At 39.4% G+C, this 15,757-nt stretch overlaps 1 protein-coding gene across 3 annotated transcripts in view; it reads left to right on the top strand.

The window, feature by feature from the left end:
- SERPINI1 (serpin family I member 1) overlaps nt 1-15,757 on the top strand; it is an 85,227-nt gene that overhangs the window by 50,658 nt on the left and 18,812 nt on the right. For all 3 annotated transcript variants that reach the window (XM_038417314.2, XM_038417316.2, XM_043491810.1), the window contains 4 exons: nt 94-361; nt 2,756-2,986; nt 6,005-6,199; nt 7,759-7,963. In XM_038417314.2, coding sequence (XP_038273242.1) covers nt 112-361; nt 2,756-2,986; nt 6,005-6,199; nt 7,759-7,963 — 881 coding nt within the window. In that variant the 5' untranslated portion in view covers nt 94-111. The remainder of the gene's footprint in view (nt 1-93; nt 362-2,755; nt 2,987-6,004; nt 6,200-7,758; nt 7,964-15,757) is intronic.

Below are 15,757 nucleotides of genomic sequence, written 5' to 3'. Positions count from 1 at the left end.
TGTGGTGTGTCCTCGCTCCCTCCAGTCTCTTGAATGAAGCCTGTTATTTCTTAAATACGGTTGGCTCATCCTCTCTAAAATTTTATCTTGCAGACCTGAAACTCACAAGACATGTACTTCCTTGGACTGTTGTCTTTGCTGGTTTTGCAAAGTAAGGCCTTAAGCACAAATTTTCCTGATGAAACTATTGCAGAGTTTTCAGTGAACATTTATAATCAGCTGCGGGCCACTGGGGAAGATGAGAATATTCTATTCTCTCCTCTGAGCATTGCAATTGCCCTGGGAATGGTGGAGCTTGGAGCTCATGGGTCCACTCTGAAAGAAATTCGACATTCCCTGGGATATGACATCTTGAAAAATGGTAAGGTCTTCTAATTGTGTTTCTCTATGTATTTTTGTTGTAAAGGAAGAAATGGAGCCTATTGAACAACCATGGAAATGTCAAGGTTTTGTTCATTGATTTGCTATTTAACCAGTAGGTTTAATGACATTCTGGTTTATAATTTGAGCATGTTGAAGTACGTTGTAGTGGACTCAGCATAGAACTGTAAACTCCTGGAATCTAATACCAGGCCTGACAGCACTCAAGATTCAGGAGTCAAGTCACTTGAACTCTTCACTTCAGTTTCCATCTGTAAAATAGTGATGACATCCACCTAAAAAGCCTCCAAATATGTTTGGGAATGATCGTTTTGTTAATACCTGTAAAGCAACTTGAGGACAAAAACAATAGAATTATAATATAGTATTCTTAAGGAGAAAGTCTGGAAAACCTGTTAGTTGTTGCACTTGAAAAGTAGTAGAATTTCTTGAAGCTGTAATTTTATGTGATTTGTGTAATGTCTAATGTAAATATTTTTATCATAACTATTTTGTGATTCCTTGATGGGACTAGATCAGATTTAGAATAACAGAAAAAAATCTTAGCAGCTGGTGTAATGGGGTAAATATTTAGCATCAGTGAGCTGTAGCTCACGAAAGCTTATGCTCTAATAAATTTGTTAGTCTCTAAGGTGCCACGGGTACTCCTTTTTCTTTTTCCCATCTAAAATCTGTAACAGATGGGCAGATAATGCCTATTGTATGAACTAGTTGTGGTGAGTTGAAATATAGGGACAAGAAAATATAAACCTAGAAAAGTTTCCTATATTATATGTTATCCTTGTGTATAAATATCTGTTTTTAATAATATAGGATCAAACTCCACCCGCAGTTACATCTGTGTACCTTCAATATTATTGTTTGGACATACTTGAGGGCAAATTTGATTCACAGGTAGTAGTGATGGTTGTGTAGTGAATCTGCTGGGCTTTTCCACTTTACCACATGTCTCTGAGTAAATGTAACTCACCCCATAACGTGACTGTAGCTAGAGACCGCCACGTCAAAGGATCATAATGATAGGCACTGTACGTAGGTGTTTGCTTGGAAACCCGTGAGTGAAACTTCTGGCCTTTATTAAAACCCACTGGACCTGGGGGCCTCTGAGAAGCAGCATTTTTTTGGGCAGCCTAGAAAATAAAGTGGTGCTCTGGAGATATATGCATGTAATTCCACTGGCCCTGCAATAGCCCTTTTGCATAATCTCCTACACAGATGATGCCTGCAGATTATATTTGCTGTCTAGTTCTATAATTTTGCCTCTAAGGAATTAAAAAAACAGACAAGTACACTCTGATATTTGAAAGTGTAGTCCAGTTAATGCGAACAAGGCCATGCTCGGATCTCGGACACCTACTTTGTCTACACTGCTATCAACTCCTATTTCAGCTTCATGTAGAGTGCACTGCAATAGCTATCTGCAAAGACCAACCAGAAGCTTCAGCTATTGTAGAAAGCAGCAGGTTGCTTGAGTCTTTGTTCAGTACACATTAAACTTACTACACTTGTTCTCCATGTGCTTTATTGGCTTCTTTTTTGACTCCAGGAGCAATTCTGGTTGCTGGGATTTTTAATCTATGAAATCTGTTACTGTCAGAGTTCCTGGTTACCTAAGAGAGTGCTTTTCTCCTTCCCTGGGCAATGTCCTGACAACTGAAATTAATTGAAGTAATTTTAAAGTCCCTAGACCTGAATTCCACTGATGAAGAGTTCTCAGTGGAGGGCTTTGGCATTGAAACTCGTTCTCCCCCGCCCCCCTTCCTCCCTCCCGTCCTCCCCCCACCCCACCCCCCGGCCCTGAACTGTTAACATTTAGGACATAATACAAGACCCATTGAGCCTTTGAGAGAGAAATATGTGCAAGAATTTTTTTTTTCTCAGGATAGCTCAGAATGATTCATTATGTTGGAACAAATGAAAGCACTACAATTGTCAGGGTTGTGTGTGGGGTTGAGGAAATGGCTCACTAATGCTACTTATTGTGGACAGTAAAAACCCAAACTAGTCATTGCACAGTGGCCTGCCATGCCGATTAATTCACATCTTCAAGATCTCAAATGGAACAGTCTACAATGTGCACATTCAAGTCAGTGTAATGTAGTACAATATCTTAGTCACTGTGTGTGGTGTTTTTTTTTGTTTTTGTTTTTTATTGACCTCTGATTTGTTTACATTTTCTATGTCTGAGTCTTTAAATAAATAAATAGACAACTCTAAAATGTTACTGGATGTTCTGTACTTGAGGCTAAGATACCATTATGAATTGGTAGTGTGGAGAATATGTAATATTTCTTTAGTATGTTTGCCTCGCTAAGGAAAACAAACTACTTTTAATGTTTTTTTTTTATTTTATTTTATTTTATTTTATTTTCAGGTGAAGAATTGTCATTCTTGAAGGACCTTTCTGATATGGCAACTACTCAGGAAAGCCAGTATGTGATGACAATTGCCAACTCCCTCTATGTTCAGAATGGATTTCACATCAGTGACAAATTTTTGCAACTGGTGAAAAAATACTTTAAAGCTGAAGTAGAAAATGTAGACTTTAGTCAAAGTGCAGCTGTAGCTAACCATATCAATAAGTGGGTTGAAAATCATACAAATAGTAAGTCCCTGTGGTTCTCTTATTTCTCTCTTAATGTAAATGTTTGTGGTTGTGTCGTGCTGAAGTAGGTCAGTACTGGTTGACCTTTGTCTTGTCTGTCATCTTCTCTCTCACTTAAGATTAAGAAAACTTCTCTCTCGGCGAGAATTCTAGCATCAGTTCTTAATACAATTATATTTTTTTTCCTGTACTGTGATAGTCCTTTCAAAAATCAGCTTTTGCCATCACTAACCACACAGTGGTATCTAAGCGACTGTCATTTCCTCTTCTACATATAAGAAAATAACTGTAGTATCTATTGGTAAATAATGACACTTGACTAGCAACCACTCTGTGATTTGAGTCTCTGTTTTCTATTTAATATTATTGTATTTATTAATGAAAAGTAATTTTTTCATGCTTCCTTTCTAAACTGTTGGTTACTACATAAAAAATGTTTAAAGGCATTACTGGCCTGAGCTTAGTAATGACTTAAAATGAGAATTGTGGGTGCTCATTACCTCTCAGGATCAGGCCCAAATATATTAAGGAATATAAATTCAGTTTTGGTAGACATGTGCAGATTCAGTGACAAAATCTTGACACGTGCAGCCCCTGTTGACTTCAGTGGAAGCCATATCAGGGTAGCCAAAGACAGAATTTGACCATTGATAAGACTATCACTACTAAGGTGAACAGAGATCTCTAATAGGATAAAACAGTAAACACAAAACTAAAAAAGTAAATGTATTTGCTCAGATCTGCTGTTGAATTCTGATCATTGCCTATGTGGTGCTCCCATTGATTGTTCGGCTCCATACATATTTGGAGAGCAAATAGAAGCAGCGTGTGTCCCAACTTGTGGATCAGAGAATAATTTTGTTCTAATTCTTTTTCCACCACATCTCTTAAATTTAATTTGTGGTGTTAATATTTTAACAATAGAGGCCAGATTCTGTCCTCAGTTGCAATACTGTAAGTCTAAAGACTCGGAATCTTTCTAGGAATTTCTGCCACATACACATCCCTATGATACCTGAGAGTCTAGTTGTAGAGCTGTAATGGGAAGAAATGCTTTATTTAATACATAAATTTGTGGTTCAAATGGGAAAAGTATTCAATGTTAAGGCTCTTGCTCTAGTTTGAATTCATACTGTTTTTCCAAGGTATCAGGGAATGTGTTGCACTTCGGAGGTAAAATCCTGCCTTGCTGTTTGGAGACACAGAAATGGAGGAGACAAAGTAGCACCAGCCATGCAATAGGTCACATCATGTTGGCATAGGTGAATGTACAGTTGGGTGCACCTTTGTGGTTTTTAGAAGGCGCAGTATAAGCACCTGTCTAATGCCCGCTGCACATGCATGCTTTGTGCTGACCAAGCTGGCAGTCTGCAATCCACTGGGGCAGTGATGCACTGAGAGGCAGTAGTGGTCCCTCAGCTTAATATGTCTGTAGCACCAGAGCTCATTCTTGCCTGGCTGCTGTCAAGGGAGGAGACAACCCTCTTCCCTCGTTAGTGCAACAGTGCCACAGGGGTGGTCAGGATTTCATCCATGGCTTGTTAAACACACTCCTCTCAAAGCTTTGAGTAATATGCGCTCAACAAGGTGCAAAATAAATGAGACATAACTGTCTATATGGTGTGGAATATTCTTAATATACAATAATGCGTGTTACCAAGAACTGTTTGGAAAATATCACTGAAAATGAAATTTCGAACAAGGAAAGGAAAGACTTCTGATTACTTCTCCTCCCCACCCCCCCATACCACATATTCAAACAAGCTTTCATGTTGGAACTGAGTGAGTGTTCGTGTGTGTTCTCTTGACTGTGGTAAACTTACTGCCTCAAGGGACATTGCCCTGAATAAACTGAAGTATAAACAAAAACAGTTACTCCCAGGACAGCATGAACCAGATTCTGCCCACTGATGCACAAATGTGATACCAATTGGCTGCTCTGTGGAGCTCTGCAAATGCAAATCCAGAGGCAGAATTTGACTTTGAACACATGGCATAAATCAAATTGAGAAGTAATAACCAGATAGTGGTTTGTTTGTTTTTTTTAACCCATTGTATAGCATGTTGGTCACAAATGGGAGTGAGGAATCCATCTGGGATGAATTATTAAATGCAGTGACTAGATTTGTCACTATTCTTAGAGTTATAAAATCAAAATTATTTTACCGAAAACAAGCTGTATCCAATCAGGTAACAGACAATGCACTCTGATTGGAATAATTTATTTAGGAGTGGGAGCATAGCAGCTGCTATGCTCAGCTAACAAGCCTCTCATGACTACAGCAGATGTAAGATGTCTTTTCTCCTTTCCTTTCCCTGAGCAAATGTCTGTGAATCAAATGCTGAGGTCTTCCTCTCTTTAACAGTCCTCATCTTGGAGACGGTGGGTCTTCGTCTGAGTGAAAACTGAGTACCTGACCCACTCTTAGGGCCGTAACCAAGGCAGGGCAACTTCCCAGGGTGCAAAGCCACAGGGGCAGAAAAATTATTGGGGGGGGATGAAACAGTAAGGGGCGCAAATATGCTTGCTCACTTCAGGCATTGAAATGCCTAGTGACGGCGCTGCCCACTCATTGCTATTAAAGGCCCCAATCAATGGGACTCCTTATGTTCTTAAAGTTAAGCACATCTTTACGGGCTTCTTCAGATTAGAGCCAAAGTCCATAAAAGTTGATCCCCTGGAGAAAAATAGTGAACTATACTGTAACACCAGTAGAAACTTTCTTTATTTGACCTACATTTCCTCAAGGTTTCAGTGTGGGTTATATTTTAAAAGTGATGCTCAGAAACAAGTGACTGATAGCCACTTGAAGGAAGGATTTACATACCAATACCATGATTTAGGTTTTGAAAATGCTGGAAATTTAATTTGGGATTTAATGTGAAAATCTGAATTGGATATTATATGTTAGTGCTATTTTTTATTTTCTTGCCTTTTGTGAGCTGGATGAGCTTTGATTGAATATTCAATTTTATGTACAGTTCGAAGCACTCCTTCTTTTCCTGTTTCTCTGACAGACATGATCAAAGATTTTGCCTCATCAAGGGATTTCAATGCTCTAACTCATTTGGCCCTCGTCAATGCAGTCTACTTCAAGGGAAACTGGAAGTCACAATTCAGACCTGAAAACACAAGGACTTTCTCTTTCACTAAAGATGATGAAAGTGAAGTGCAGATTCCAATGATGTACCAGCAGGGAGAATTTTATTATGGTAAGCTGGGACCTGGACAGCTGACTTAATTAGTGCAGATAACTCTAACTCATTGCAGCAATAATATGACACTATGTATTCAGCCATGCACAATTCTACACATGTATGTATATGGTTGACAAACTATATGCAGCTACCTGATTGGCATTCCCTTGCTGGGTATTTCTTCACACACATGGTCGGTTACATGTTGCCTTGACAGAATTAATCTTTTATTTTGTTTTATAATTTCAACAGGTAATATTGAAGCTTATTTTTAAGCATTTTTTTCTTTTTTTACCAATTTAAATTTTCAGTTGCAGGAAATTATGATGGGGGTAAATAATTAATGATGGTAGACATTGAGTGTCAAAAAGTTTAAGCTTTATAATTGTTAAAACACAAATAGTTAACATCACATGTCAAATATACAAAGTAAAAAACCTTAAATCAAACTTTACTGAGTTCTCAAGAAGCAATTTTCTTTCTTCATCCTTAATTCTGTAAATTTCAGTTCTAGCCACTTTAAAATTATGAAATGTTTGATTTTAAAGTTTGATTTTTATCATGTTCTGATGAAAGGTGTCATCTCTTATCCTATTCAAAAGCAGTTGTGAAAGTTACTAGGGAAATTGAATTTTTTGTTCTACTTATTTATCGCTTCAGATTTCTAAAATATGATTGTATGTGCATGTCTTGTGCTCTAGTGCCCTATTTAATAAATTATAATGAGTAAAGGATTGCTTATAAATATATCTACCTCACTGTGAGAAAAAAGGGATGCCCAGAAGGATAACAAACCTAGGTTCTGGCAGACCAAGCAAAGAGCAAGTTAAGGAAGTCATTTTTCTCCACATAGGGATATAACTACACTTGGAGAGAGAAAATGCTAGACAAGCAAATGTGAGCAGTGTATAGCTGAATTGTTTTGATGATGACATTAAGGTAATAAGAGAAGGATTGGTCAAGTGATAAGTGGTATCAAAAGCTGAGATTTATGTTCAGTCTTACTGGCACTTTTTTTTCTGAATCATTTTCTAACATAGTTGAGGGATCTCCTTTTTTAAATAATATTAATTGTCTTAGAAATACAAATACAATTACAAACTTTTTAATTGAACATCACAAGGAATCGCGTATCAAGAAAGACTTAATCATTGAGACAAAGATTAAAATTTTCAAAAGCGCCTTTAAGTTACATCTACGCTACAGATGTGTCCAGCATAATTACGTTAGTTAGTTATCTGACCCAGATAATTATGCCAGCACAAATCTGTAGTGTAGGCCTGGCTTAAGCCTCATTTTAAAATATAATTCAGGCATTTGGGAACCTAAGTCTTATTGAGAGTCAATGGGACTTAGGTTCCCAGTTTACTTAAGTTCTTTGAAAATTTTTACCCAAGATGAGGTTACTAATTTAAGGTGTGGTGTTTTGCCTTATTCGGAATACAGTGTACATATTTGTTATGTTTAATTTACATCTGACAGATTACTAGTGTTGCATAGTGTGCATTTTCCCCCAGTTTGTTTAGTAAAGAGAAAGGAAATGCTTATGATGGAATTATATTCCTTTTTTGTAGGGGAGTTCAGCGATGGCTCCAATGAAGCAGGGGGTATCTATCAAGTTCTGGAAATACCATACGAAGGCGATGAGATAAGTATGATGATCATTCTTTCCAGACAGGAAGTTCCACTAGTCACACTGGAGCCATTGGTGAAAGCCCAGTTGATTGAGGAATGGGCTAACTCTGTGAAAAAACAAAAAGTGGAGGTATATCTACCAAGGTGAGGATATATTTCCAAGTACACATTTTTTAACAGGGTGCATTTATATGTGCTTTGCCTGCTATGTCATTATATGACTGTACAGGGTAACAGAGAAGTATTGGCGCAGTAGCAATTGCTTTTAATCATCACAATAGTGTTTTCTGTTTTCAGGACATTTTGAGATTTGTCATGTGCTCTGCAGAGGGGTGGTTTTAGAATACAGATGTGAAATTTCTAGGCAGTGAGAGAACAGGGAGTGAATCCTTGGAGATTTCTCATTAAAATTACATCCAAGAGGCCATTTTATTTTGATGTAAGATGATCCAAATTGAAACCTTTCTTACTGTTAGCACTGATTTTAAGGTGAAAAGATTGATTTACACTGGTTACTTGGAGCAATGACAGATCCATTCAATCAAATACAAACCTCTTGTCAGGCTTTTCTGTAGCCATCTGTTGCAGTAGTGACCCTAACAAACTTGACAGTTAGCTTTTGGATAAGGAAGTATTTGCAGTTATATAACCTTAGTGTTTGTAATATGCAAGGTTATTCTGTAATAAGCACAGGAACATACAGGAATCCCTCCAGATTTCTTTTTCTTTTGGACCTGATGCAAAGTCCACTGATGTCTATTGACATCTATTCAGAGGAGTTTATATCAAACCATTTGCATCTATTTTCCTTAGGTGACACTGGCAGCTTTTCAGTGTACAGCAAGAACTTCCCTCAGTGATGTATGCAGTTTTTGAAAAGATGCTCTTTAATCATCTTAATTTCTAAATTTAGACTAGCTGAACTTTCATTATATCTAAGAATATAACTGCTTCTCATTTATTTTTTTATGTAAGGCTTCTTTAGGCCACTCTATAAACTGAACAACTGGGGGGGAGTGGGGGGGAGAAGTGGCAAAGGAATGGTTTGAAAACAGGGAACAGATGGTGGCAGAGGACATCTGAAGTGCATTATGGTCCAGTGGTTTTAAGGAACTGTTATCTTTGTCACCATTCTGTTGCTGCAGAACAAAGACATAAAATGGTAGTTACTGCTCTTTATTTCAGTAACATTTAATTGAAATCATGTACGTATGACTCAAGGGCTTCTTTGTGCTGAGAAGGGATAATTTATAACTGTTTTCTTTTAAACGAATAATACTCTTTTAACCTAACCCTTGTACCCATGTGAAGGTCCTTTTCAAGAAGATACCTGCAGCCATGGGCCCATGCTATGGATTGTAGAGCAAATCCAGAGTTATAGGGCTAGATGAAGGCAAGCCAGGGCCCTAGGCACATCATACCACCCCATTCTGGTCCTGTCTCATGCCATGCCTCCTCCCCACCACCACTTGGAGTGGCAGAGGCTGGGAAACCCCTCCCAGAAAGGCAAAAGCATTATTTTGGGATCTCCATCTCCCCCAACCCCCAGACAGGAGGGAACCTCCTCCCCCCACCCCTGAGAGCAGCACAAGTAACCACTTCTTCCATCATCACTCTTGCCCCCTGCACTCTGGAGAGGCACCAGGGGGGCCTGCACAGCAGCCAGTGGGTATCTACTTGGGCTGGGCCCACTATACTGTTCTTCAACTGGGGTGGTGTTGGCAGGGCCCTCCAGAGCAATGCCCCCATTGAGATGCATGAGGCAGTTCACCCATCTCAGAACTACTGTTCCAGGTTGTCTACAGACTCAGGCAGGTGTCATTGCATCTGTTACAGTCCTATCACATTTTTTTTTAAAGTTTCTCTTTGCAACCATAAGTGCTAGAAATTTTGATAGTCTCTGCTTTTTTTTTTTTTAATGTTCCCTCTAATTTTTCCATCCATCTGCAGGATAAATTTTGTTATGCGCACTGAGGTATGTGCGGATGCGCTCCACCAGTAGAAACAAAATATCTAGATATAGTTGTATATTTTTAAAAAGTTAAATAGGGACAATTACTCCAGCCAGGACAGAGAATATATGTGCATTGCAGGAAGTACCAAGACATAACAACAATAATACAAGTATGTGTTGGGAGGTGAGTGTGACACAGAGACTGTGTGTGTGTGTGTGTGTGTGTGTGTGTGTGTGTGCTGAGAGAGTTTCTGAGACGCCCTGTGCCATCTCTTTAAGGCACTCATTGAAAGCTCTCCTGCTGTGATCGGAGTCATGTTGTCTCCCCTCCCCTGCTCTGCAGAGATGGGATACATGAGCAGGGAGGGAGAGGGGGAGAGAGAGAGAGAGAGAAAGAGTAACTATGTGTGCATGTCAGATATACACAGACATACAGAGAGACTGGGACTCCGTAAGCTGGATGCTGGGGAAATCTCAGAAACAAATGCACTGTCTCTTTAAGAAAGTCACTCACCCTTCCCTGTAGCAGCTCGAAGTCTTGAGCCAGGCTGTGTCCCCTGCCTCTCCCCTGCTCTGCTGAGATGGGGTACAGGGGCTGGGGGAGGAGGGACACTGACATCAGCACCCTCCTCTGCCCCTACACAGCCAGCAGGAGAGTCCCGGAAGCAGCTGCAGGACAGAGCAACGTTGCAGGCGGGGCACCTGAACACATGCACGGCACTTAAATCTCTCCTGCGCAGCCGCTCAAGCGCGCAGCTTACAGGGAACACAGGACTCTCTAATGTCACATGATTCCAGGAGTCGGAATCCTAGGCATGCGCCTGTAGTGGGTAGGCTTTAATCCAGTCCTGCTGGGTTCTGCGTATTTCCCCGCTCCTGTTGTTGCTCCACCTCTAACCAACAGCTCCTTTTCTGCTAGTCTTCGTGCCCCTTCACATGGAGGAGCCCATCCCAACCAGCTGGGAAACACAGATCTACTACTCCCAGTGTAACCTCAGTTTGCCCCTTCCATCCAGCAATCTTTAAGCATTTTGTACATGTTAATGAATTTGGATAAAATTGGATGCCATTAATCTCCCTCTGTATTTTCAGATTATTAAAAAAACTAGTGTGGGCTTGAAATTCGACATAGAGATACTGTAATTCCCTTATTAAATTGCAGAGATTAACTGTGCACTCCCAGCATGCTAGATTTCCATTAGGATTCAGAGGTGATCTGCAGAATTTTATCTGTGCACTAAATAAACACTTCATAAATATTTTATGCTCTCACTGAAAAGGCATGTTATGAAATGTGGCCTGCAGACTCTGTCCACTGAGAAATTGAAAGCAGCAGTGGAATAGAATTAAATTTTCATACCCCTGAAAGATACTATCCAATTATAAAGTGAACATTTTTTAAACTTATACATTTGTAATCTGAATTTTAATTTTAATTTTAAAATTGTAATCTAAACGGGTCTGAAAGACTAGCCACAGCAGAGTTAATCACAACTTTTCTAATATCTGTCTGTGCTATCCGTGTGCAAATGAAACTCTGTATTACTTCTCTTAATAACAAAGGGGACAATTGTACAGGATTGTTAAATTATACTTTCTCATTTTTCATTTTCAAATCATTGTTTCCAGCTTAACTAGGACTAAAGTGATCAACATTTTAATCCACTTCTGCATAGAAGTGAAACAGACCATGAAACTAATTTACAAAAACGTCTCCCAAACATAATTTATTTGAAGAGAACCAAAGGGAGAACTACTGTCTCTAAGGTGCCACAAGTACTCCTTTTCTTTTGGCTAATATCGGGAGCACAGTGTGAGCAGTTCTTCTTCAGAGTTTCACATGCCACCGTTTGTTTGCCTTAAAAAGGGGAGTGGGGAAGCTTTTCCTACCTGCTCATTCTTTCCTTGGCCCTTCTGCTGTTTCTGGTATTTGTCAGCTCTGGTTCTTCTTGTGACACGATCATAGAGATGTCCAGAACTCTGGGTATTGCAGCTCTTACCGCTGTGAGTGAGGGCTGTGGTAGAGGATGCCTATGGCCTGGTCTTGATGGACAAAGATGGGGAGGGAGGAGACTGTTTCAGTCATGTTCACTCAGATGAGTTAGCTTTGACACCACTGAAAAGCCCTGTTAAGATGCAGGCTGATATGTCAGAAGCCATGTTAACTGACCATATAGAAACCTAGGTTCCCCATTAGACTAAAATACTGCTTCAGATGCTGAGGGCTTATACTGGCCATCTAGGCAGGTGTTAATTTTACCTGTGATCTACTAATGCACTTGTTCCTCTTTTTCATATGCTTTGCTTTTTGCTCTGCATAAAAGTATGTGCTATGGATCAGTTTGAGAACCTAGATTTTCAACTTCCTTTCACAAACTAAGTAACTTTGAAATGATAACCTCTGGCTGAATTAAATTTTTGCTCCAATTCTTTTTGCTGTATGAGCAAAAAGTAGACCAAGTCCCCTTTGATTCTAAGTACTCTCAACTCCCATTTGGTTCACTGGGAATTCAGCACCTTGCAGGAGGCACTCAGCATCTTGTGGGACTGGGCCATCTCTCCTTTCTCTTCTGTCCTTTCTGAACATTGAAGGTTTTGAATGAATCTTATTAATTAATTCTCTACATAAATTCTAAACTAAGAACTCTGTTCTGCCAAGGACATAAATACCTCCTCTAATTGCCACTGTTGTATAACTTTAATCCTTGATGCAGGGCTCATCTTCAATAACTCCGGCATTTATTGGAAAGCTGGATCATATCAGGGAAGTTTAGATATTGTATTTCGCTGTCCCTAGATGATATGGTGCCTGTCCTAAAAAGAAACGTGGTCATCAACTTTAGTGAGCTCTGGATCAGGCCCACAGTTCTAGGTAGGAAGTGAAGAGAGAGACCAGGTAAACCTAGTAAAAATGACTGCCACACTAATGCTTACCCCAACTCTTTCTCATACTTGGCTTGTTGTGCTGCTTCTTTGCCTCTTGCCAACATCTGCTATCTTTATAAAAGTCTCTAAAGAGATATTAACATGTGAATACATATTTATCAAAGCTACTGTAATAGAGGAAATAATTCCCAAGTGTATAGCAGATGTTAGACGTTCCCCTTGGCATGAATGTACTATACGTTCAGGCCAGTCATCTCGCCTCTTAACCTATGGCAATAAACATTTTTGGGTTCTTTGAAAGTGGATCAGGTTCACAAGTTAGTGCTCTCTCAGGGAACAGGTAATTGACATTTTTCACTCTCATGGAAGCATGAGATCATGTAACGGTTTATCCAATGTATTATATACAAACAAGCTTTCATTCAAGCCCAGCTAGTCCCGTCTTTCTGTTGGAGACTAACAAATTTATTTGAGCATAAGCTTTCATGAGCTACAGTTCACTTCATTGGATGTAGCTCACGAAAGCTTATGCTCAAATAAATTTGTTAGTCTCTAAGGTGCCACAAGTACTCCTTTTCTTTTTTGGGAATACAGACTAACACGGCTGCTACTCTGAAACCTGTCTTTCTCTTCTATCTCTTGCCTGGGTGTTTGTTGGTTTTTTTTGTTTTTGGGTTTTTTTTGGTCAGTGCAGGAGAGTCCAGTTTTTCACTTGCTGTTTGCATTACTCTCCCTATGGTGTCTCAGGGTTGATAGAATAGATTTAGGTTTAACATGTAGGTTTTCTTTTGGTCAGATTCCACTTAAGTTTCAAGTGCTGTCAAATAACTGCAGTTCTTCAGTGACTATGACTTCTGTCTGATGGGTATGAAAATTTGATTTGCCCTATTTATAGCATTTGAAGCTCCAAAGTAAATCTCCTTTTGTCCAGTTGCCAGTATAAGACTGGAAGACAGATACTTTTAGCGCTCATGGGAATATGCAGTTCTTCTGCTCTGCATGATGCACCCACATACTTCCTGCACATTATGGAGGAAACTACTTCTTTATGGTTGAATATCATGTAATGCAGCATTCCCAAAGTGTGGGGTGCCCCAAAGTACTAGCTTGGGGGCTGGAGCTGAACAGGCAGCTCAGTTGTTCTCTGGACTATCCGCTTTAATTATAATAATAATGCAGTAATCATCATCATAATTGATTTAAATCTCTAGCTATTACAGCTGCAAAGAAATCCTTGAAAATGTGACCTGAGTGTAACTGATACTGTGATAGGTTTCAGAGTAGCAGCCGTGTTAGTCTGTATTCGCAAAAAGAAAAGGAGTACTTGTGGCACCTTAGAGACTAACAAATTTATTTGAGCATAAGCTTTCGTGAGCTACAGCTCACTTCATCAGATGCATCCGATGTAGCTCACGAAAGCTTATGCTCAAATAAATTTGTTAGTCTCTAAGGTGCCACAAGTACTCCTTTTCTTCTTGATACTGTGATGCCTCCCTGAGTTTTCCAAGAGCCTGAAGTGTGAACAGACCCATTACTTTCAAGGGGAGCTCATTCATATGCCAATTGTGATATTTTAATTGTAAATTCACCGCTTAACAGAGTATGTAAAAAAGGAAAGAAGGTATCTTATTAGAAAGATCTACAGAATCTAGACTGAGTCAGTTGATTCTGAATAGGTTTTCAACAACACATGGCAAAGTTGAATGGGGTGTGTGATTAGTGTCACTTTTCTTAAAGGGCCAGCTTGTTTTTCAAAAGTTCAAGAAACACTTGTAATGTTTCTAAGTCCGTATCTAGGAGTGTACATTTTTCTGATGATCAAATCTGATCATCTGATGAGATCCCTTTTGCAGGCCTTCTGGTGAACTTCACCCATTCACATTTTGCCCTGTCAGACGTCTGAATGAGAATAGGGCCTACATTATATATACTGTCAATACCATATTTCATATAGTTTTTAGAAATATGATAAACTTTTTCCCCCTCCTTTCCATCCTCCCAGCCCCGCCCCCCCTTCTGCAGCATATTCAGTTTTGTGTTTAGGAATTTTTCAAAAATAACTCCCAGATCTCTTCCAAGCTTAGTATGCAAAAGTATCTTTTCATGTATCCATTTGCGTTCTCTTTTTTTTTTTTTTTTGTAGTTTATTATTTGTCATTTATCTGCTAAGCATGTTATTTGCGGTCTAGTAGTCCAGAGACTTAAATCCACTTAAATCCCATTTATATCTCCTAGTAATCTTCCTGCAGTTGGAAGTTTCCATTTGCAGTAGTTGGGGTTTCTTTGTTTTTTGTGGGGTTTTTTTGTGTTGTTTGTTTGTTTGTAACCTCTGGGTTGTTTTTCAAACCCATTACCCTCACTACCATTCTACCTCACTTTAATGGTTCACCAACAGAGGTCCATCAGATGTGTATAGTTATGTTTGTTCTCTGTCAGAGCCTATTGCTGGTGGGAGCCAGCTAGCTGGCAGTATGAGATATTAGTTGGCACCTTTATTGTAATGCTTACTTTAAAAAAAAAAAAAAAAGCCAGTTGCTTTACATAATGCATATATAACCAACTAACCTAATACCAAATAATGTCATCCCCTGTGCGGGTGGATTGGAGGCATGCTTGGGCTCTTAATTTTGAAATGTATCTCAATTGTAACATGGCAAAAAATATTCCTCAGAAGGTTCACCTCTGTATAAGATGCCCATGCAAGTCCATCTGCACCATTTAAACCCTAGTTAAACCCTGCATCAAGGGCCAAGCACTTTCAGTTCTTTCTAAGAGTTTGCACTGAAGTCAGTGGAGTAACTCTAGATTTACACTGGCATAACTGAGAGCGGAATCTGGCCCACCGATTCAGAGCCTTGAAGTCGGGAGGGGCTTTGAATGAATAAAGACTTGAGGATTTGGCCCTTAATTCAGGGCTAAAGTTGTTCAAAGGGCCTTGCATTGGCTAACTGCTTGGGGCTTTATTCTACTCTACGTGAACTCACAGTTCATCGCCATGGGCAAAGTGGGTGCTGCATCCTTTCAAAGAACAAAGCTAGTTAAGGACACTTTCCCGTTCCTGAAATCATGTTGGCTGCTTTGGTTCATCTGTACACTAT

Source organism: Dermochelys coriacea, chromosome 9, assembly GCF_009764565.3.
Source record: "Dermochelys coriacea isolate rDerCor1 chromosome 9, rDerCor1.pri.v4, whole genome shotgun sequence".
Lineage (NCBI taxonomy): Eukaryota > Metazoa > Chordata > Testudines > Dermochelyidae > Dermochelys > Dermochelys coriacea.
This window is presented reverse-complemented; position numbering and strand designations above follow the sequence as displayed.